The following is a 23,540-nucleotide window of genomic DNA, read 5'->3' as shown; positions in this document are numbered from 1 at the left end:
GGTGCTGACCGGCTCATTGAGATTCAGCTCAGTCAGTTCAGAGCTGATGGATGGGTGAAAACCTGGAAAAACAAACACAGTGAAGGAGAGGGAGGGAGGAGGGTGAGAGCAGGGATGATGGGTGAGTGGCGGTGGCAGGCTGGGAGGAAGAACGCAGGAGTTCCAGTTCACACCGCCATGGGATGCCACCATGGTCACCCAAGCTCCTCTCAGACCCCAGAACGGGCCAGAGCTGGGTAGATGCAGCCTGGCCCTCAGGAGGGGATGCATCTCTTCGGGAAGCCTCACCCACAGGACAGGAAGGTCAGGCCACCCAGGACTGCTCGCTCTGTGGTGGGACGGACTGGGCCTCACAGCATGGGGAGCAGGGGGGTGTGGGAGTGTGCCACGCGGATGGTGTATTCCGTGGCAGGGATTCAGGAGAGAAACGCTGGCAGTGCTGCCTCTGTCCAGCCGGCTGTACTGATGCATTTCTGTAATCCCAGCTCTCAAAGGGGCTGAGACAGGAGGATCACTACGAGTCCGAGTCCAGCCTGGGCTATATAGAGTGAGTTCAAGGCCAGCCTGAAATACGTAGTGAGACCCTGCCTCAAAAACAAAGGAAGAACAGAGAGCTCCTCAGGTGCTGAAGGATGTCGTGAATATCATGATGATTCTGTCTGTAGCAACTGTATCCAGACTGGATTTAAATGTAGTTCATTCATTCATTCTGGGCCTTGGTAACATCCTCCTGCTTGGGGCTCCACGAGGTGCTGGCCTGTGCTCGTGAATGGAGCAGGGTTCTCACATCCAGACGCCTGGTGAGGGTGCTGGACCAATGCCACTCGCAGAAGGAGCCCCCTACCCCGCACCCAGCATCTACTCCCATGTCCCCCAAAACAGGCACAGAGAACATCTGGCCACCGGATTCTGGTCAAGGCATAAGGAGATCACAGCCTTGCTGGACGGCAGTTCACACTGTGAAGGTCAGCACAGGAAGCACTGATGTCAGGAAGTGAAGGCTTGGTGGGTACAGGAACCCTGGCAGGGGCTGCAGGCAGAGGACCCTGAAGTCCACGTGGCCAGTCTGCCCTGCGGCATGTCTTGAGCATGCAGGGTCTGTGGGGAAGGAAGTGGGCAGGGAGAAGCCAGCCCCAGAGCTGGAGAGGCTGGCACACATGGTGAGGAGGAGCTGCAGTCACCAGGGAGCCTGCAGTTTGCACCAGAGAGATGATCAGGAGCCCTTGGTTGCCTGGGTTAGAGCTGGAGATGCATCGAGGATATCATCGGACCTCAAATGCAAATCCTGCACCTCTTTATGCACTGCCTGTCTTCCTAAAATGATTGGAATCTGTCCTCTTGCAAGGCTGAGCAGTGCTCCACTGGAGTGCGTGCTGCTTCTGCTGGGCTCACAGCTGAGCCTGCTTGCGGAGCTCTCCGGGTTTGTTGCAGTGACTGGGTGATGAGGAAACACACAGTGTAATGGCAGTGGGATCCTCGCCTTTCCTTGTCTCTGTGGTCTTCTTGTGACATAGGAGTTAGCACAGCTGCAGACTGGCGCCCGGTGACCTCCTCACAGAGGGCATCAGCACCTGTGGCAGTCGTGTCTTCACTCTGTGCCACGCTGCTCCTGCTGTATCTCCCCTGGCCCCACCGAGTCCTCTGAGCGGAGGTCTCCACGGCGTGTTCAGGGTGGCATCAGGGCCCCTGAAGAGGCCTCATCCAGCACTCAGTCCCCTGAGCGTCGAGCTCTGTGTGGGGCACACCTTGAAACAAGCTGCTGGCTGTCAGAGGAGCGAAAGGACCTGCCTCAGGGTCTCCCTGCAGGGCTGTGCCAGGCATGTGTTAGGATGTCCCCGAGAGCCATGGACTCGTGGGCAGGGCTTTGGGGAGTTGACTGGCATGAGGCTTATAGCTGGCTTCTGTTAGGAGGCAGGGCCTGGTCAGACCCAGGGGTCACAGAGGCGTGGCCAGGGGTTCACCTCCCTTCTGGCTCCACCCTCCACACCGATTCTGGGCTGCTGTGCCTGAGCAGCTCTCCCCTGCCAACCCCTTCCACCATGTGTCCTGCCTTGGAGCCAGGAGGCCACACACAAACTGTGATCCAAAGCACACACCTCCGCCTCCAGGGCAAGGTGCTGGGCATTGTGCTACAGGCCGCAGGAGCTGACTGTGGCCTCCCATCCTTCACAGAAGCGTAAGCAGCACCCAGAGGAGATTCAGGAACTCGGATTCACATCCACACCCTGCAGGGATGCTGCTCACCTGTGTCTGCACCTCTAGCAAGCAGTCAGGGACCTGGTGCAAGCCCAGGTTACTCTGGGGGCCTGAGTCTCCCCGATCACGGAGGGCTGAGAGGAGAGCTGCTCCAGACACGTCCCTGCGCCTAGCACCAGGGAGGCCCTGCACGCCAGAAGTGAAAAGCAGAGGCGGCCTTGTGCTCTGCCCACCCCGGCCTGTGCCTTCACATCTGGCTTGCTCTGAGGCTGGGACCAAACGTATGTGGCCATGCCCATCCGTCATGTCCACTCGCCTACATCTGACACGGCAGGAAAGTCCTGACCACTCAGCAGTGTCCAAGTCTTGTTCCACTGGCCAGGATCACCAGGCCGTCCATGCTTCTCTCTCCTTTGGGGCAAATGTGATGTTACCTTCCCAGGGAGGTGTCGGAACAGCTGAGGAGGGAGAGGCAGGCAGGTGCCAGCACCGGGTCCACCACAGAGCTGACTGCTTTTCAGAGCATTGCAGTCATTCCTGAGAGCTGGCATAAAGCCCCAGGGGCTCCGACACCCCAATTTCTGTCAGGGTTCTGCAGGGCCATCCAGGCTGCTGCCTCTGCCTCAGCTTCCCCAGCATGGTCTGCGCTTCTTTTGTGCAGGGGCAGTTGAAGTCCAGTATCTTGCTGTTTATCTGTTGATCCCCTGTGCTCCTGTAAACAGCCAGGCCAGCAAGTCCTCAGCAGTGAACTGCCTTACCCGCCCTGGCCTGGGCACATCCAGGAGGCCTGCTTCCTGTCTGTTGCCTCCTGCTTCCCGAAGGATGATACAGTAACTGTCCGGTCCATAGAGTGTTTCCTCCACTTCTTGTTCACAAAACTTTCTCCTGAGAAGAGCGTCAGTTTGGAATCTGCTCCTGAATCTGCTCCGGCCTGCCTGCGGAGCTGAGCGGCGTTGCGCCTTGGGTTTGCAGCATGAGTCAGAAAGGACTGGGGAGCACAGAGGTGGAGGGAAGTGGAGGCCTGGAGGAGGAGGAGGCTGCACAGGAGGGATGCGGAGGGGCCAGGGGCCAGGCCTTTGACCTTCATTGTCTGGTATTGCTTCACCTTGAGTCTTTCTAAGCCTGGGGGCCTTGGAAACAAATGGAGATGGAGTGGGGCACAGACACTGTGGCTCCCTGTTCAGCTTTCTGTTCTGAGATTCAGAAGAAAACAGCAGAGTCTACAGCTTCACCCCTTACCCCCAAAAGCCCCGTGGAGCAGGCCTCAGCTGGCATCACCTGGCACAAGGAGCTGAGGTGGCGTCGGCTCCGGGCAGCTTTGAGAGTGGGCAGAGCACTCGGTGAGTGATTCCTGCAGACCAGTAAGGAAAGGCAAGCAGCGTGACAGAAGCGAGGAGGACACTGGAACAGGCAATTCCTAAGGGCGAGACGGGCAGATCACTGAACGGGACTGAGCCTCACTGGTTACTTAAAAGCCCACATTAAAATCCAAAGCACAGGCCAGAGCACCAGCGCTAAACCTTTGTGCAGAGCGCCGAAGTGGCAAAGGCCGGACAGTCCAGTTAGGAGTGGGAATCCAAAACGGGAGGACGTGTCACCCACCCATGGTGGGACAGCGGGAAGAGCCGATAGCATGCACGCCCTCCCCAGGCGTGGGTCCAGCAGGCACGCGCAGGACGCCCAGGAACACCCCAGAGAAGGGTCACACAGTTCAAAGCCAGAAGCGACCCGAAGGCTGCTGTGTAACAGAGAATACAGTAAGACGTCACTGTGCTCTACGTCGGTACGAGCAGACTGTAACTCTGACAGTGACACAGAGGACTTCCTAGGCCACATGGCGCCCGGAGACCAGCCATGGAAGGGCCCACGCCCTTCGACTCAGTTCAGGTAAAGTTCAGAAGCGAGCGCAGCTGTGGAGGATGCAGGGGGCCAATGACGGGTGGCGGGCGGGCGGGCGCGGCGTTGGGCGATTCTGGGCCTGAGTGGCGGTGGTTTCGGTGACAGTGCCTTTCATGAAACTGTACTGAGCCGTCCACTGTACTCCAGCATAGGAGCCAGCAGGCACAAGAAGACAAGTGAGCACCCTGCAGATCTTCACTGACGTGTTTGCCGCCTCCCAGCGTTCTCAGCCGCGGTACAGTCCTGGCTGAGTTCCACCCAGGGCGATGACAGGGACACCTGTCATCTGTGTGTTCTCTGAAAGGATCACTTCCCAGGGCGTGAGCCTGGCCCCCCTCTGGGTGACACTGCTCTGTCTGTGTGACACTGCTCTGTCTGTGTGGGACACACCGGGCTCCCCCAGGACCCACCGCTGCTCCAAGCTGCAGAGGAGCTGCGGTCACCCCGTCACCTCTGTGCTCCAGGCACGCAGGCATGCGGACTGCAGTTCTGTGAGCTGGAGCAGCCCCGTCCCCGCCCACCGCACTTCCAGGACCCCAGCAGCCGGCTGCAGGTGTCTGTGGGAGGATTCCCAATTCCTCTGTCTCACTCTCTGGTAAAGGAGCTTTTAGGAAAGAAAACTTTCAAAAGCAACACTAAGGAACCTTTTAATTTATCTGATCAAAAGTGAATCCTAGGCACCCTCAGCAGGGGAGTTCGAATTAAGTGGTTTTTAATAAACTCGCCTTCTGGGTCATGTGTGAAAGGCAAACTCCACTACTTCAAAGCAGAAGCAGGGTCAGGGTGATGGCCAGGGTCATTTTCCCAAGCGTGCTGGAGATGAGTGCCTCCCCCTGCACACAGAGTGCCCGTCAGCGCCCACATGGACTTCTTGGGTCCCAACCAGCAAAGCCACAGGGGCCCCAGGACTAAGGCACCCCCCAGAAGGAGCCAGGAAAAGAAGGCAGAATTGGGCAGGATATAGGAAGGGAAGCCCCATCCTGCAGGTTTCAGAGGAGGCAGCTGGCACTGAGAGCTAAGCCCGTGAGACTCGGCACACATGCGAACCACGCATCTGCACCCCTACCCTTGTATGGGAATCGGGAGCAGGGAGGGTCACCCAGAGGCTGCTCCCTGCCTGCTCTGCAGGTTTGGGCAACTTTGGGCCTCAGCTCTGGAATCCAGGATGCACCAAGCCGATGCTGTCCTCGTCTTTCTGCTAGGCCAAGGCCCATGAGCTGCACAGAAGGAAAGGGAGAAAGGCATGCAGGCCAGGGAGGGGGAGAGGGGCCGCAGAATTCTGCACTGTGTTCTGAACAGGAGTGCGAGGCAGTCCCCTGGCCCGGTGCATTTGGGAGTTCAGTGCCCAAGACGTGTGCATGCACAGAGGACAGGGCCCATGGGCACCGAGAAGGGGATGCCCATGAGCGGTGAGAACTGGCATCAGCACTGGCACCCGCACTACCTTGCAGCTTCCTGGGCTGCAGCCAGTCGCCCATGGTCACCCTGAGGCACCCTCCACACTGACCCATGGTGGCAGGCTCTGGTCACGGCTTGTGTCTTCCCCACCCTTCCAGCGTGACCCCAGGTCCAGCAGCAGCTGATGCTCCGTGGACATCAGGCCACTGATTCAGCTGAGTCTCAGCACACTGGGTCACAGGTGGCCGGCTCCCCACAGCATGGTCAAGAGACCACACACGAGAAAGTAAGCTCTTCCTGATTTTGGCTCTTCCTGGCTGCACAGGAGCTGTGGTTCCTTGGGCTGTAAACGGGGATGATTCCACCTGCCCACATGCAGAAGTGACCACAGAATGAACTCCCTGGTCCCAGATATCCAGCTCTTGCTTGATGGACATTAGCTATCGTCACCCTTGTCACTGTTGTGGGTCTGTTGTCCCCTTTGAAATTGTACTGGCAAAGCTCAACAGCTGGATAATACCAAAAAAAAAAAAAAATCAAGAGCACTCTCCTCTCCCCTGCCTGCGCAGAGACCGCCCTGCAGGCTGCTACGCCAGCCCGCACTCCAGAGTGGGAGGGGAGCTCTGTCCTCTGATCCACAGATGAGACAGGCTGCCAGACCAGATGTTCACAGCAAAAACCTTTGATTCTGAATGTATCGTTCACTTATTCATTTGGTGCGGGTCCCACATGCTCCCAGCACAGCAGCTGTGGTAGGTGAACCTGCTGGCCCAGCCCGCTCCCCCGAGAGATCCTGTCACACTGAAAGCAGATGACAGACGTGGACCAGGCCCACCACGCAGCAGCAAGTGCCAGCCAGATGCCAGAGTCCAACTCTGGGCGCCACCTTCCCCTGCCAGCAGAGAAGCGGCTCCCGTCTCTGACTGGGATATGCGTGGCAAAGACAAATCTAGGCAGTTTCAGCTCAAAAAGATCTGACATCAGCTGGAACCGTCCTTGTTGTTTTGAGCAGAGCTCACCTAAAAAGGAAACCCCTCTCTGTGTGCACACACACAACCGGCGTTAGTTCTGGCGGGCGTTGTGCGAATTCTGCTGTGGAGCCAGCACCTACTATGAGATGTGCAGTCCCTGCATCCGTTAAGCTTCTGCCACTTCATATTTTGGGAGCCCTCATAGCCACTGACTCGGACATCTGCCCAGCGCCACAGTGGGTGGTCAGTGAGCAGATGGAGTTGTTTCCCCCAGAGATGCTGTTTCCAGCCCTGGGCACCTCCGTGCACACCTGTAACCCTTTGAGGAGGAGACAGAGTTCTCCCAAGTGTCCATCAGCGTGATCCTGTGTCACACATCAAGTAGCTGCGTGAGGAGAGCGTTTATGCACATACCTTCCATGCAATGTCCCCTGTGTGGCTGTGTCTCCAGGCAGCCCTTACAGTCTCCCCCTCGTCATGTTGCTGGGGACACTTGAGGGCAGGTGCACCCCACACACGGGAGGGGAAACTGCAAACTCACAAGCAAGCGGCTGGATGGAGCTCGGGCTGTGTGTGGGCTGCATGGTACAGATGCGAGCCACCAACACCGCCTACCCACTCAGCACCAGGCCACCTTTCCTGGATCCCAGGCTCTGTTGAGGATGCACTGTTCGATCCTCCGACTCATCCTGGAGTTGACCTGGGATCACAGCTGCGTTACAGAGAAGGAACTCAGGCCCAGGATCCTCAGGCCCAGGACCCTGGCTTTCTGAGATCCGAGTCACCGCAGTGACCTCTTTGCACTCAGCTTGCCCTCCTGTGTCCCTGGGATTCCTTCTGCCACCTCCGTCTGGGCTGTGAGGACATTTACTGTGACTCGAAGTAGATGAATGTGCACAGGAACCCTTCTCTCCCATGTTAGACAGCTCGCAGCCTTTTCTCAATCTTTACTGGGGGAGGGGAGGGAAATGAATCCTGCTGGTCCAAGTGGTGGGAAATCTTAGCAGCCTGCTCCTGCAAACACGCCCTCGGCAGCCTGGTGCCCATCTGGTTTGACCTCCAAGTAGGATCCCATCTCTGTCCTCAGGGATCCCTCTTGGCCTTTGGGCTTGGTGGACACTGTTCACTGCAGGAAGTGTCCCCTTGCTGCTGCCCCTCTATCTGGGCCATCCCTGTCCCTTCCACTTCCCAGCTTTTTCTTTTTGCTCCCTGAGACCCCTGGGTGCACCAGCTGCTGCTGAGCCCTAGTGAAGTTGATGGATAAAGCTAAGCCAGCACAGTCACTGGAGGGCACAGGAATCTGCCCAGCACCGCAGGGGCCAGGGTCGAAGACCAGCAGCCCCCAAGTGCTGGGTTGTCAGGCGAATGGTGGTCCTTAGCCCTTCTGGCCACCATCCACCTCCTGGGTCCTCACGGTAGGAGGTGGAGAGCCGGGATCTCCCCGATCTGCTCCATCCACAGCTGCCCCAAAGCCTCCTGTGGTGACCATCATGCCAGCACTCACTCCCTTGTGCACGTGACCAGCCAGCCATGCTGTCCCCCACCTCTAGCCTGGGTCGGTGCTGTCTCTGTGTCTTCCACCCCAGTCTGCCTGACTCAGTCCTGGCCCAGCCCGACCACATTCCTGCCCCCCACCCTCAGTTCCATCCAAGCCATGCCCGTCCTCGGCATCTCCCACCACGGCACGGAATTGTAATAAGAGGGTGCCCTGTGGACCTCACCCGTGTTCGTGTCCTGATGGGAAGGCCTGGCAGAGACAGGACATCCCTCCCGTGGTAAATACACGCCAAACCAAAATCTTTAGTCAGCCCATCACATCAGTGATGATGTACAAGAAAGAAATGGAATGCCCGTGTGAGGGTGCGCCCTGCGTGTCTCGGGAGAGCCCGGCTGTGCGGAGAAGGGAGACGGAGTCACTGGCAGAGTTTCCAGTCCCATCTTGGCGCAGCGGTAGGGGCTGCTCCCAGCTTGGTGCAGGTGCCTGTGCCTGGCGGGACCTGAGTCGGGGTTTGAGTGTTCACTTCAGCATCGTTTGTGGAGCATAACACGGGACACAGGCACGTGTCCTCCAGATGGTTTATCTGTAAGATGAAGTCATTGCTGTGGATAGGCTACGTCCTGAAGTGCTCACAGGCGAGGGGTTCGAGACCTCACCATAGGTGGAGAGGCAAGGTAGCAAAGTGTGCAGTAGGACACCCTAAAAACTCCACACCCATGCAGAACAGACACAGATCCACTCAGGGACACCCCAAGGGGAGGAGGGAGCGGGTGGGCGGGGTCTTCTCGCTCACCCTGCGTGGTTCCTCTCCTTTGAACAGCGTGTGTGTTCACCAGGGCAGGTGTTCACAGGAGTCACTGCATTCTCCAGCCCGAGGCAGCTAGGGAGGCTCCTGCCTTAGATCTGCTCTGGAACGTGCCAGGCCTCCCTTGCTCCTCCACAGTGGAAGTCACCTCCCTGTTACAGCCCCGATGCCCTGCCTTGCTCTGAGTGGGATGAAATATAGTGTACAGTTTGTAAAATTATTACAGGAAAAGACACACTGCCACCCACCCCCAGTCCTCGCTGGCTTTGAACACGCTTCCCACCGCACTGCCCTTCTGCAGCTGCTCTGGAGTCCCCTTGCCTGAGTGTCTGGACTCGCGCTGTCCCGGCTGCCACGATGGCCTGAACTGATGCACAGCGTCCACCTTCTGTGGTCACTTTGACTTGGGAAGAGCCCGAAGTCACACAGTCCTGGCTCAGATGAGTGGGGTGGAGGAGGTTGTGGCGTGACGTTTTACGGACCTGCATTTCTGTGGGATGGCGCTTTGTAAAAGCAGCCTTCGCCATATTTTTTATCACACCTATAAAGATGCTCTCGAAGGAAGACGTGAAGAACTGCTTCAGAAAGTAACAAGAACGATGGGTCGGTGCGTTAAAGTGAGGGATCAGAGGCAGGGTGCACTGTACTGCGTGATTCTTAAACATTTAAACAGTGACCATAGACTGTGACGGTGTCTCATATACTAGAACATCCTTCTAGCCTAATTCAAATTAGTGCTTCTGATAATATTTATTGAGATTCTCATGTTTGACTGGTTTATTCTATAACTACTCCCAGTGACTTACACCGCTGTATTCTCCTGCTTTGGGTGTTGTAAATATTTCTGTCCCCTTGCCTTTAATTCTGTGAAGTTTGTGGTGAACTGTCCTATTCCTAAAGCCACCTGCTGTGCTTGGGGAACTGTCACCGCCGTGTGCACGAGCTGCTTTTCCACAGGTCACTAGCGCCCAAGGTCTTCATTTCTCCCCAGCAGTGAACTTGATGACATCACATTGCTTGTTTGAGGGTACCCGAAAGATTTGCACCGTGGACCTTGGCAATTGTCAGTCCAGTTGCTTGGTTCCCCGCCCCCCCCCCCCAGCTTGTGGTGAAGCACCACCACTTACCACAAGGGGGCATCACTGCTTTCTGAGCTGTGCAGGCCACAGAGCCCCCGTGGCTCCAAAGTGGTGCTGGTCTCTGGAGTAAAGGAGAACCCCATGGAGTCAGGCTGAGCCGCCCACGGCCGTGTATAAAGTGGGGATGAGGAAGCCTGTGCCCTGGGGGCCAGGGGAGCCTTCAGGGAAGCCGCAGGGCTGAGACACAGAAAACACAGGAGCCTGGGCAGATGCCATTTGCCGTCAATGGACAAGTTCTGGTCACTGGGCTGCCCATAGTCGCTTTATTTCCAGCTATCCCCGGAGGCCCTCACGGGCGGGGAGAGCACCCAGAGCCAGTGCCCAGGGGCTGGGGTGCATTTCCTTCCACTGTTGTTAGAAACACGCACGTGTCTTGGAATCAAGTAAGATCAATTTTCTCTCCCTGGAGCTCCCCAAGTGACAGCCCACTGAGCCGTTGTTCAGAGAGATTGACCTGGCCCAAGGGTGGCAGTGCTGCCCACCTCGGTGGCTGCAGGGATGCCGCCAGCGCTGTGCCCAGCTGCCCAGACTGCGCCGTCCTCTTCACATTTTCCTCCGCTCCCTGAGCTCAGCGGTGTACGCCATCCCATCGGTGCAACACAGAGGGACATACAGTGTGTGAACTCCTCCCTGAAGACTGCTGGTGGGCAGCGGAAGGGAAGAGAGCTGCCCTCCGTCACCTGTGACCTGGGAGGGGAGGAACCACCCTCGCTGCCTTCCCCGCAGCTGAGTTGCACATGGATTGTCCCCAGCCACGAAGTCCCACTTGGCATGGGAACTCGAGGCAGGCCCGGGGGCTGAGCGGTGGCTGCCAAGAAAACCACGTGCGCTGCTTTCTGTCCTGAGCTAAGCGGTGCATGCCGCACACCAGCGAACTGAGTGCGGTGTCAGAGCCCTGATACTCCTGGGAGAGGCACCGTGCCTCAGGTGCAGAGCTTGGCTCTGTCCCCGTCATCCTCGCTATCACTGCTGTGATAAAACTCTGCTAATGCAAGCTCCCCGTCCTAACCAGCCGCACGGAACTGTCAGGGGCCCCGGGTCCGACCGTTACCACTGTCCACCTCAGCCTGAGCTCCTGTGCCATGTCCGTCCTCCCAACGGCTTCTGGGTGGCTGTGCCACTGTTTCATGTGACCAGGCTGTTTCAGAGAGCTCTATCTCCTCGGTCACCTGGCCAAGTGGGTCTGTTGTCCCCAAACTGTGTACCCTCAGGGTGAGGCCTCACAAGCTAGGGTTCAGTATGGTGGCTACACCCCTTGTCAGTGTGGCCACTGTCCCTGTGGGGCTGTGACTGTGCAGAGAGTCTGGTTCTTGTCCCCACTGGTGGTTTTGTTCCTCTGTCCCGCTGTCGCCCAGGGGTGATCTTGCTGCTGCTGGACAAGCTACGCAAGATGAAGTGGGAACAGATGTGGAGACTGACAGCTGAGCGCGAGCTCATGGGCATGCTGTCCACGTCCCTGGCGGACCAGGTGAGTGACGGGCACTCGTGGGCACGCTGTCTACATCCCTGGTGGACCAGGTGAGTGGCCAGATCACAGGGCTGGCATTTCTGAACACCTGTGTCTGTCAGCGCATGGTGTGCTGTCACCACAGCAGACATGCAGGTGGCCGACTGTCTCAGGAAAAAGCTGAGCAGCTCATAGTTTCCAAGGTTTCCATCCATGGTCTTTGGACCCATTGCTTGGGGCAAGGCCACAGGCGGTGCCTATGGAGGAGAAAAACTGCTCCCCACCAGCCTGGGGATCAAACATGAGCAGGAGGAGGGGACCAGGGACCCCTAGAAACCCCACAGGAGGACCTGGGGGCCACGCCTTTACCACATTGGCCTTTGGGGACAGTCAAGATCCGAGCTGTGGCAGCCCCACTGCTGCTTCTCCAAGCCACCTAGAAGCAGGTGGACCTGAATTACTCTTCTACCCTGTGCAGCTCAGCGTGTCCGGCTGCACAGGCTTGTGGGGCGAAGACAGCAGCTTGTGCGTTAGTTCATCCTCTGCTTTGTTCACTTGCCCGCCCAGCAGGTTTCACCCAGTGCCATGGCTGCCAGGGCCCTGCTCAGAAGAGGGTGGTGGGGAGGTGAAGGACTTGGTTGTTGGCCCGAGAACACCAGGTCTGGAAGCGGATTCCTGAGCTGGGGCAGTCTGCTGAGTGAAGATGGGTGTGGAATCCATGAGCTCTGAGACCCCAACTCCATAGTTTGTGTCCTAGACAGACTTGCTCTGTCTCTTGGGCAAACAGAGCCTAGTGTGTCCCCAAGCCAATGCTGAGGGTCCTGCCCTGTGGACCCTGAGCTCAAGGAAACGCTTAGCTCCGGAAACAGGCTTTCATGCAGTCTATCTGCAAATGGACCTCCAAGGCCACAGGACTGACACTCATAAGACAGCCTGCATCTCACTTGGAGCAGCAGAGGGGGGCCCTGGTGGGACCCACCAGGCTATCTTGGATTTCGACCATTCTGTGGTCTTGGTGGCCATCGTGGGAGGCAGAGGTGGCCTCTCTGAGTGTTCTGCATGGCACACTGTCTTTTTCACCTGAAGAAGCAGCTGCCTGTCCACACTTTGTCTAACATTTGGCTGCGGGCTCATCGTGTTCCTAGAGAGTTTTCTAACGCAGAGGAAGCAAACCCACAGGGCTTCATACTATTGTTTAAGCATTTTTAAGTGTTTTCTGAGCAGCCAGAACTGATTTCTAAACAACTTGGGGCTGTGTAAGCAGTGAGTTAAACAGGACCCCAGGTTCTGTCTGAACCTGGAGGGCAGACCATCTACCGTCCTCATGTTTTAACTGGAGTCACAGTCACACAGGGCGTCCCCAAGCTGGCGTTTGTATGATCATGTTAGAGAAGGACAGTGTGGTCTGCACCTCCTGCTGCAGAGGCCCGGCCCCGGCCTCCCGTACCCAGCTGGCTGGTCAGCGTGGCCTGTGCAGCAGGGGGAGAAGAGCCCGGGAGGCCCCTGGACCAGGCTGAGGCCCGTTTTGGAGGAGCAGGCTGCACAGCCCGGAGCCCTGGGAAGGCAGGCAGGGGAGGGGGTGGCACCTGTCTTGGTCCCTGGTGAGCTGCAGTTTTCTCTTGGAGGCTTGGGAGGGACAGTGGGTCTCTGGACAGGATGGAAAGAGGGGAGGCAGGGACACTCTGTTTACCATGCGCCAGCACGCACAGGAAAGATGCAGGCTGTATGGACAGTACCAAGGGAGCCAGCAGCACAGTGTGCAGTGAGCAGGCCTGGGGCCAGCCGGGTCTCCCTCCTGTCAGGGTCTAATACCATGGCCAGGGCCTGGAGGGCAAGAGAGACCTGTGGCCATGGCATCAGCCCTGGGGCGCCCAGAGCCCAGTGCTCAGGTGACACCCCGGGGAGGGGCAGCCAGAGGGACAGGCCGAGCCCATGGTGACACCTTGGCTTTGTCCCCAGGATATATTCAACGCAGTCATCAAGCAGAACCCCTTCCTGGTGTACCAGCTCCCCTGCTTCTGGAACGTGCAGCTCTCCGACCACACCCGCTCCGAGCAGTGCTACCGGGACGTGTCGGACCTGAAGGTAGGCTCCGAACAGGCGGCTGGGACGGGAGAGGAGGAGGCCCAGGCTGGGACGGGGACTTGGATGGCTGTGAGCTGTGTGTGCGGTGTGCAGAGAGAGCGCAGCGACCGGAGGAGCAGAGAGAGTGTGACGTATCCCTCCGCTGGCTCGCAGCTGTTTGGTGCCCTGTGGAGCTTTCTGGAAAATCCCAGAGCAGGGGCCGCCTTGCGACGTTACTCTTCCCGCTGCCCAAATTCCTTCGTTTAGTCCAGCGAGCGCATTGGTCAGAGCTGGGTGCTGTGAATGTGGACACGAGGAACTTTACTTCCAAGTCAGTCATCACTTAGAGGAAGAGAAACGGCAAGGAGAGAGGCGTGGGAGGGCAGAGATAGCAGAGGCCCCGCACACATCCCATCCTCCCTCCCTGAGAAGGGACGGTGGCCTGCCCCAGTGTCAGTGATGTGTCCACGCTTTGGCTGGGCAGTGCTGGTTTTCCTTGGTCTAACCCAGCATCCCTGGTTGGCTGGAGTTTGGGTGGTAGCATCTGGGCAGCTCTGCTGTCCACTGCGGTCCCTGGGGGCTTCCGCAGGCCAGGCTGAAGCACGGGAGGAAGCCTCGTGTCGGCACTGCTGACCTCCCACTGCCCCAGAGAATTCTGTGGTTGCGGTTAGGGTTAGGGTTCCTCATCCAGGGTCGGAATTCCAGAGCAACAGGAGGAGTGGAGCACTGGCCACACTGCTGGACAGCTGGACAAGGAGCTGGCACTGTCCTATCCAAGGCCAGGCACCTTTGCCTCTCTGGCTGTGTCGGTTGTCAGGCATGGACACACGCATCCCAGAGAGCTCATTTCCTTACAAATGTGTGTGCACTGCTCATGTGGCTCGGCCTTGACTGGCACCAAACCTTGGCTTCCAGAAGTCAGTCCCGTCCAGTTGACTTCTGGTCCACGCCCGCCATGCCTGTGGTGTCTTACTTGCCTCATAATGAATTTGCTCCTGCGTTCTGTCTGTTCTGTAGTATTTCTGGGTCCCTACCTGGTGCTGACACCCACCATCTCCACTGGTTACATAACAGTCCGTCTCGCAGCCCTGGAGCCCTGAGTGAACCTTGGCGGCTCTCACCTGTTCGCACATACAGACTGCGTGCTGAGGTTCTAATCTGTCCAGGAACAGCTTTCTGTCTTGCCAAATCTTTTGCCTTTCCCAGGAGTGAGATCACAGAGCCAAAAAGAAAGATTTTTTTCTACTACACTTGAAATTTGCTGTGAAATTGTGCAGTGTTCAGAACAAAAACATTCAAACTGTTCTTTCTTCCAACATAGTGCAGTCCTTTGTATGTGTCATGTACCTGTCACCTGGACAGGACAGCTGGAGCAGGCGGCGGTGTTCCTAAAACACTGGACGGAGTAGTTCAGAGGGGAGAAGACAAAACCAGCACTGGAAAGGACACCTGTAAATGCTACATAAACACTTCCTTGGGATGTTTAAGAGCATAATCAAGGGCCAGGGATTTAGCTCCACAGCGTAAGCACCTGCCTGGCAAGTACAAGGTCATGAGTTTGATCCCTGGTACCAAAAAGTTTTTTTAAATTTAAAAATAAAAAAATAAAAGCGTAATCGATCAGTCCATAAAGTAAATAAAGAAAGCAGAGGCGGGAAACAGCAACAGACTGTGAATCCAGCCGGGTGAGCTGCAGGCTGCTGGCTAAGGCGCTCATGTGCGGAGGGTGGTGGGCTAACTCCACGGCCTGAAAGGAGGTGCGGGTTAGGAGAGGCGCAGGCAGCCTGTCTCCGCTTCTGGCTTACTGGAAAATAAAGCAGAATGCAAGGAGAGAAATGCGTAAGGAAGTGGGAGAAGTAGAAAGCGGGAAGACCGGATAAACATGAATTAATCTTGGTGAGGAAATGTGCGGAGAGACAGAGCCTTCCCGGAACACGGGTGTTTGCAAGAAACATTGCAAACTCGTAAGAGCCTGAAAGGCTGACAGTAAAATTATGGAAAGTAATTATCAGAGAAACATTCAAAAGCACACTGGGATAATGGTATAGATGTTGCCAGGGAGAGAGATGATCGTAGCTGAAAAGGGAAAAGCTTATCGGGAGCACAGAAGAACTCTCCTCACTGCAGACTCAGTCTGGCACAAGTGCCTGTCGGTGTGTGTGGAGCGCTGGAACCCTGGGGAGAAAGGACGGGTCTGCCGTCACGTACAGAACCCCTGAACCACGCCCTTGACAAATACTCGAAGACCAGCAGCAGAGTGAGGAGAATACGGGAGATTCAGGCTGAACACGCTTGATTTACCGCGCCAAGGCCTTTGACAACTAGAGAACACGCCCCCCGCTCCAGCTCACATCCCACTTTATAAAGACACAGCCATGCACCAGACATAAAACAGGTCTCCGTTCATGTTTGGAGAATACGACTTCATAGTTCTCTGAATGAAATACAGTCAAATTACGAAGCTCCGAGACAAAAGGCATCTGTTGAACTAAAATGGAGAATCCACTTCCAAATTCTGCATGGCTCTTAACAGAAATCATAATTGAAAACGACTTAGAGACTAAATGAATATAAAAATAATGCGTGTCAAAATTAGTATAATGAATAAACATGCAGGAAAATTAGAACCTTAAATGTTTGCATTAAAAAGAAAAAAGGCTGAAAATTAACATGCCAGGTTTGCAGCTGACACTGATCCATATACAGCATAGAATAAATTCAAAGGAAGTAAGAGACAGGACAGAAAGGACAGCGGGAATTCATTAACAAATTACTCGGTAAAGGCGAAGTTAGTTCTTAAAAAGAGACCAATAAAACCAGCAAAGCTGTGACGGGCAGGAGAGCGCGGGCTCAGGAAGACGCCTGTGAGGCAGAGGCCCTGTCACTCCGGGTCCTCCTGGGCGGGCGCTTCCTCAGCGCTCTGGACACAGCGGAGACCTGGCCTCGGTTCCCGACCTTCCCCCCACTGAACGAAATGGATTGAGAAGGTAACCGAAGACTGCAGACGGCATTATGTCAGGAAACTTGAAAACTCATTCAAAACAGACCAACTTCTGGAATGCTAAATTTACCAAAACTGATTTTAAAAGAAAATGTAACGTTTACATCATCTTTTAGTCATTAAAGCTTCTTCTAGAAAACACAGTGCTACCAGCTATGGAGAACAAATGCGTTCTACCAATTTTTGCACTTGATAGATATTTGTAAGCTTAAAGTTTCCAGAGCACAGCAAAAGAGTGATGCTTTTACCTCTTTTCTTCAGCAAGCAGGAGATCCCTGATACAAAATTACAAAAGGAAAATTACAGGCCATTTACAATATGGATGTAAAAATCTGAAGCAAAATATTAGCCAACCAAGTGCAGCCATGCAGAAAAGAGCGCACAGTGGCCAAGTTGGGTCCCTTCCAGGAGAGCCAAGGGCGACGTAACGCGGGGGAAACCCCGGTGTGGCGCGGAACACGTTAGTAGATTAGGCGAGAAACACCATGTGATCCCGAAATAGGTGGGGGAAGTTCATTCACGTTTCCCTTTCACACGCGGGGACCACTGAAACTCCCCAGCAGGCACCCGCAGATCGTGAGCTGAGGGTTGCTGAGGAATTGGATACGGGCTGATTGCAGCAAGAAAAGCCTCACGGCCACCAGTGTTTGATGAGCGAGGAAGTGGTATCTGCCGATCGTTGCAGAAAAGACTTAATTTTCCATAAGTGGTACCAAGACACCAGTTACCCCCCTGGGGGAAAAAGGTGACACAGATCCCTCCTCACACCATGCGAGTAGTTCATCCCAAGTGGATTAGAAACTTGAAAGCATGAGGCCAAATTAAAGGTTTGGTTTTAAAGTGCGGGGCAGGGAGGACTAGTGCTGAGGCCTCAGATCGGAAAGAAGTCACTCGTCCAGACCCACGTGGGGCCAGCTGATAGTCGCAGCAAGAACCTTGACGAATGGTACCTTGGCGTGCTCTGCGTGTCTGTGGGCCAGCGGCGCAGGTCTGCCCGCGGAGTGCCGTGCTGCCCAGCCCGACTGCCTTCATCAGTCTTAGTGAGGATGCAGGGTATCAGGGTACCAGGAATTGAATTCAGGACCTCATGCTTGCCAGGCAGGCGCTTTGCCGCTGAGCTACACTCCTGGCTTGGATGTGAGGACTCATACACCCTTCCGTCCCGTCACCTTCTGCCTCGCCTGCACCTAATGGAAGGCAGATTTGTTTTAGGGACTTATTTTCACTGAGTTGTTACCAAGCACTCTGCCTGCCTCTCGTGCAAATAACAGCTCTCTGTTAGCACATACATATCATTAATTCAATTAATGTTTAATTAGATTTCCAATTACACTGGAATCACAGATATAAAAACACCTTTCGAAAGCACACAGCTCTGTGCATCGCGCTGACCTCCTCCCGTGTGCAGCTAGGGACCTAGGGCGTCTCGCCTGCCAGGCTGTCTGCAGACATGGGGTGCAGGGCTGGGAAAGGGACTTCTGGGACATGTCTTCAAGGGAGGAGTGAGGAAGCACACAGATGGAGCGAGTCTGCGTTCCGATGGCAGCTGAGGGGCTGCCCACCGCCCAGCTCAGGTGTTTGCTCCATGAAATGAAGGCATCTTTCTTGGCCATCCTGGTCCCAGCCATCCTCAGCCAGGCCCATCCAGTGCTCACAGGAATGCGCAGTCGCCCGCTCAGTCTTGTGTGTTTCAGAGACCTTTGCTTATATCTCTGCTGCAGCCTGAAGGCTGGATGACTCCTGCCTTCTCTAGCAGAGTCGTAAATTCCAGGAGAAGGGGGCCCAAGGGAGCTCAGACTCTTCAGAGCTGGTGCAGGCACCCATGGATCATTGCACAAGGAAACTCCGGCAGGGAGATGAAGGAAAAGCCAGGTGCGGGGTGGGAGCTGGAGGATGTGCCTGGCCTCTGTCTCTGTGTCCTGGGTTCTGTTCCCATTTCTTTCTCTTCCGGCCCGAATCTGTAGCAAGGGGAGAAGACCAGCTATGTGGGGAGACTGGAACACGAAAAGGGGTTATGAAGAGCGTGAGAGATACCAGATGAGCGAGCCACCGTCCATCCCTAGCAGGGACACTTACCAGGACAGGGAGTTCACTGCAGAGGACACTGCCCGCCCAATTCCATCCTGGACCTCAAAAGATAGAGGAGATTTGGAGGCGATGGTGCTCCGGGCGTGGCCTGGTCTCCTTGTTACAAGAAATCCAGACAAAGCCAATCTTATTTGGTCAGAAATTGAGAATCCTGTATTTGAGGTCATTTCCTTGTGCAGAGTCTCCACAGGGCTGACTTACATCTGTCAAACTCTGGTCCAGAGCTCTTCCCCTGGGTGCAGGGCTAAGTTCTGCCGGGACACTTTCTGCCAGAACACTTTTCCAAGGAAAACCTATCTGACACGGTGCTCTCGTGGGAGTGTTCTGTGGGCCCTTTTTGGCCTGGAAAGATTTCCAGGGCCAACTCCAGAACTCAGCCTCAGCATGACATCGCCTCCTTGAAAGAACATTTGAATTTTAAGCAACACACTCCGTGACTGAGTTTAGACACCAACCTTTGTAAACTGGGAATTGAGTACACCTGAAAAAAGATTGCTAAAGCAGAAAAAAAATCCAAGAAAAATCCTGCCATCTGTCAGGAAAACTCTGCTTTCCTGGGGAGAATTTGTAGCATTTGCATAGAAGTGGCCCACAGCTCAGGTCTTACAGCATCTTAGAATACTCAGCCCCCTGTGGCTTCCCCTTGGGAGGACGAGACTGCTGAGCGTGGGCTTTGCAGATGTGACCACCGAGCAGGCAGAGCCAGGCAGGAGACAGGAGTTAGTTCTGGGTTAGTTCTGCAAGATCAGGGTGGATCAAGGGAGAAACCACAATGGGTTTGGGGAAGAAACCTAAAATCCAGAGTCACCACCCCACCCAAAGGCTTTGGAGCGTAAGTGGCACCTGTTTGACTTCATGGGTCACGCGACCTCTGTGCACAGAGGGGCTCGAGGGTCATGACGTCTGCCTGGTACAGTGCAGGCAGCTCGTGCCACACCTCTGAAAGGGTTCCATCCCTCCCTGACCAGGAAGGTGACACGCTCTGGGGTGGAGCCAGGCAGTCTGAGGAGGGCCCCCGACCACATAGGTAGGTAGTGCCGGGAAGGTGAGCCATGTGCCAAGCCCAGGGTGCTGGTGATTTAAAAATGGGACAGAGGACAGCTTAGCTGCAGAGAGCTCTACAAAGATGCACGGGGCCCTAAATGTGATCCCCAGTACAACAAGGAAAGAAAAACATGGACTCCGCACCGCCGCTGCTCTCACGCTTTCCAGCCGGCCGAGTACGGACACCTCCTCTGCCCCAGCCCTGGCCCTAGCCACTGGTTGGTGGCCCCTGGCTTGAGAGCCTGAACTCTCTAAGTGTGTCTGGCATCGTGCCTGGAACCGGCACGTGGCGACAGTGTTTGGGGGCTGCAGACCTTTGTCCTTCCTCAGCACACGTCCCTGCTGCTCCCTTGGTGATCTGCAGAGCTCTTCTGGGTGTGGTGGACCTGAGCTTCTCTATCAGGGGCCAGGTCACACAGCTGCTGTGCTCCCTGCAGCCCTTCCTGACACTCAGTGAGACTCTCGAAGCCAAGGGATGCCCCTGGAATTTCCCCAGGATATACAGACAGTTCCAAGGGTGCAGGGAGACCTCTGTGAACACGGTGGGGCCGGGACTCGGGAAGGGAGAGGGGAGCTCTGAGCGCTGCATGTGAAACGCTGAGTTCAGAAGGCCGCAGTTGAAATCTGTCCGATTTTGCTCGCTGCCCAGTCTTACAGACCCCTCTTATCACAGAGACACAAAATACCTGACAGCCAGAACTAGGAGGAGCAGAGATTTATCCCGGATCTCGATTCACAGGAGCTTTAGTCCACAGTCTGGGCTCCAGGCAGGGCAGTTTGGCACAGGGGCCTGGTGGAGGAGAGCTGCCCACAGCATGGGGGACAGGAAGCAGATGGAGGTTCCAGGGAGAGAGACAGACCTTTCAGCTCGCGACCCAGTGGCCTTCTCTTCCAACCAGAACCCACCTCCTGACAGCAGTTCGGCTAAGAGCTCCCGCAGGGCAGTTACCCTCCAGTGGCCCCAGATAGCATGAGGCTTTGGGATCACCTCTGAGCACAAGCCATAACACCCAGCATTTCCCTGAGAGACTTCCACACACAAAGCAGATCTCTTTGACCATGGAATGCCTTGTGGGATGGGAGCCTCAGCCCCTCGCTCTGAAATACTCCCTGCGTGAATTCGCTGAAGAAGAACAGGATTTTGAGTGAGGGAAGCAGTAAGTTGTCGCTAGGGGACTTCACTGTGGAACCTGAACCCAGCAGAGCCGGCAGAGACCGTCCTTGGTTACAGCTATAGACCTGTCACCACTGCCAGGAGCCTGTGGGGAGAGCCAGGTCTCTACTATGAGCGCTACCTCCAGCGGCCAGCACAGCACAGCACCACCCCGAGCAATGTAGATCTTCTGTCTGTTTCCAGCTGTCATGTGGGGGCGGTAGGGGCATCACCCAGGTCACATCTGAAGCCCAGGGACCCCAGAGGAAGGGTGCTGGAGCAGGGTTCCTTCTACACAGCCTGGGTGCTGATGTACTCCGTGCAGGGATGGGGTGGGAGAGTCAGGCTGAGAACAGAGGGGAGCTCCTTAGGACTCCTGGCTTCAAGAGACAGGGCCGCAGGTGATGATTTTCATGGATCCTGGGCGGTGCTGTAAGAAAACGGCTTTGTAGACAGGCATAGCATGGATGAGCCCAAGGGCTAACACCCAGGAGTAAGAAGATGAGCAGTCGTCACCTCTGAAAGGCAGGGTTGGGTCCAAGCGAGCCTTGGGAGTGTGCTGGCCTTGAAGCTTTGGGGCATAGTGCTAACATACTTCCGAGCTGACTTCTTTAAAAACACACATTTTTATCTCTTTCTGAATGTATTACAAAACATAGAAGCTATAGTTTCACTTTTATGTGTTTATTTTTAAATTAACTGAATAACAAAAAGCCCTTTACCCTTAATAAAATATCACCATTAGTATTTTCAAATACAGCAGCATTATTGAATATGCGTGGTTGTTTCTCGCATGTTGGCTTTGCGTTCTGTGACGCAGTGAGTCATAGGCTTGGCGTCAGGGGCACGCCAGGTAGAAGTGGCTTTTCATGGCCTTCATTTCTTACAAAGGGTCCCTTCCTAGAGCACACAGATCTGCGGGAAAGTGTACCTCGTTGGCGTGCTTGTTAAATTTTCAGTTCAACCCAAAAGCATTTTGATGGCATTCGGGTAGTGAATTTAAATCCTCTCCGACAATCATTTGGTTTGCTAATTTATTAAATATTCTTAGTGTGTTCATATTTTTAACAAACACGTTCAAACCTGCTCCTAGTTCTGTACTTGGAAGTTGATTTTGAAGGTGAAAAGTGTTGGTTTTGAAGGTTTCTGCAGTGCAGAGTTTTGATAGTCGCATCATTTCTGGCTTTCCAGTCCCACGACAGTGGGAGCAATTTCAGGCATCTATTTTTAGAACCTCAGTGTCAGGATTCCTTCCTCCAAGTGTTGATATTCTCCTTCGTCTCCTGCACTTGAAAGGCTCCGCCATCTTCCCGCAGTCGCCCGCAGTGTGCACCCAGCCCCCGGCGGGAGCATGCAGAGTCCCGGGCCGGCGGGGCTGTCCAGTTAGGTTTTCCTGCAGTGAGCAGTCCCTGGCAGCGGGCAGCACCCTGCATGCCCATGGGTGAGGCGGCCCAGCGTGTGAGGAGGGCGCTCACCTGCTGGAGTCCTGGAGTCCTTTTGCCACTAAAATACCGCAGCTTGCTCGGCTCCCTGGCGCCCTGTCTGAGAGGAATCCACATTCCTGGAGCAGCTCTCTGAGCTGAGTAGCACCTTCAGGGCCACTGGCCTTCGGTGCTCACGTGTAAGTCGTCGCTAGGGGACTTCACTGTGGAACCTGAACCCAGCAGAGCCGGCAGAGTCCGTCCTTGGGTGCAGCTCCATAGCCATCTCCGTGAATTCCGGCCGAGATGCATCCTGTGCACTCCTCGGGCTTTGCTAAGGAAGGAATTGGCCTCATTTGTTACCGTATTAATTTTTGTGTCCCCATCTCAGCGTTTTTGTTTGTTTGTTTTTTGTTTTATGGGGTTTTTTGGTTTGGTTTGGTTTTTTGCCAAGACAGAAAAAACAAGTGCTGCCCTTTCTGGACTTTATCATCATTAATTTTTATGAAAAAAGATTTAAATCTCCAAAGGGTCTCCTGAACTCTTTCCACTGGGATTCATGAAGCTTTGTAAAGGCCCAGGCTACCACAAAACCCAGTGGAGACTGCAGTCTGTGTCCCTGCTGCCTGGCGGGGCAGCGTCTGTGACTGGCACCTCCACCTGGCGGAATCCCAGCTCCAGCGGGATCTCCAGGCAGCAAACCACGCGGGGCCTCGTCCGCCATCGTGGTTGTGCACCCGGGCCCAGACCCTCCTGAGCATGACGGTCTCACCAGTCCTACCATACTCGTCTCCCTTCCCCGTGATGGAACGGAAGCCAGAACCACAGCCAGGCCAGGGCCCTGGCACAGCCTCTCTGCGGGTCACATGGCCACAGTCGCCCTGCTGTGTTCGTCTCTCTGTCCCAGCTGCGTTTTGAAGATTCTCAGACTTACAGGAAGGTTCAGAGGCCGCCGGGAGGGTTGCCTACACCCACCCCCAGTTTCAGATTCCCAGCTGATGGTGTCTCGGGACAGAGGCCCAGCTCTGTCACAGGGCGGACAGCGCTGGTTGTGCCCTTAGCTGCCCCGGCCTCCGTGCTGCCACCCGTCGGTCTCCCAGTCGTCCTGGGGTGCGTGTCCCCTCTGGTCGGGGACAGTTTCTCCTTCTCTCCTGGCTTCTCATCCTTTACCGGGACAGCTCCGTGGGCCACGCCAGGCCCTGTGGGAAACCTCTGTCCCGCTGGTTGTCTCATTTCCCGTGAGGAGATGTAGGTTACAGGTTTTGGAACGACCGGCACCAAGCTGAAGCACTGTCATCTTGTGGGCCATCAGAGGCCTGGGTGTCCATGCACATCACTCAGGACTGGGTCATCCAGCTGGCAGCTGCCGGCCCTCCCTGCCATGAGGTCACTGTCTCCCCTTTCATGGTGTGTCAC

The 23,540-nt window shown here is 55.5% G+C and overlaps 1 protein-coding gene across 4 annotated transcripts in view; it reads left to right on the top strand.

The window, feature by feature from the left end:
• The window catches only part of Large1 (LARGE xylosyl- and glucuronyltransferase 1), a 324,947-nt gene that overhangs the window by 273,944 nt on the left and 27,463 nt on the right, over positions 1-23,540 (top strand). For all 4 annotated transcript variants that reach the window (XM_063255551.1, XM_003462316.4, XM_013143002.3 and 1 more), the window contains 2 exons: positions 11,262-11,374; positions 13,313-13,438. In XM_063255551.1, coding sequence (XP_063111621.1) covers positions 11,262-11,374; positions 13,313-13,438 — 239 coding nt within the window. The remainder of the gene's footprint in view (positions 1-11,261; positions 11,375-13,312; positions 13,439-23,540) is intronic.

Source organism: Cavia porcellus, unplaced genomic scaffold, assembly GCF_034190915.1.
Source record: "Cavia porcellus strain 051 isolate PalLab524CR breed Dunkin Hartley unplaced genomic scaffold, mCavPor4.1 scaffold_8, whole genome shotgun sequence".
NCBI classification, from domain to species: domain Eukaryota; kingdom Metazoa; phylum Chordata; class Mammalia; order Rodentia; family Caviidae; genus Cavia; species Cavia porcellus.
Note: the sequence above shows the minus strand (reverse complement) of the source record. Positions and strands in the feature narration are given on the sequence as shown.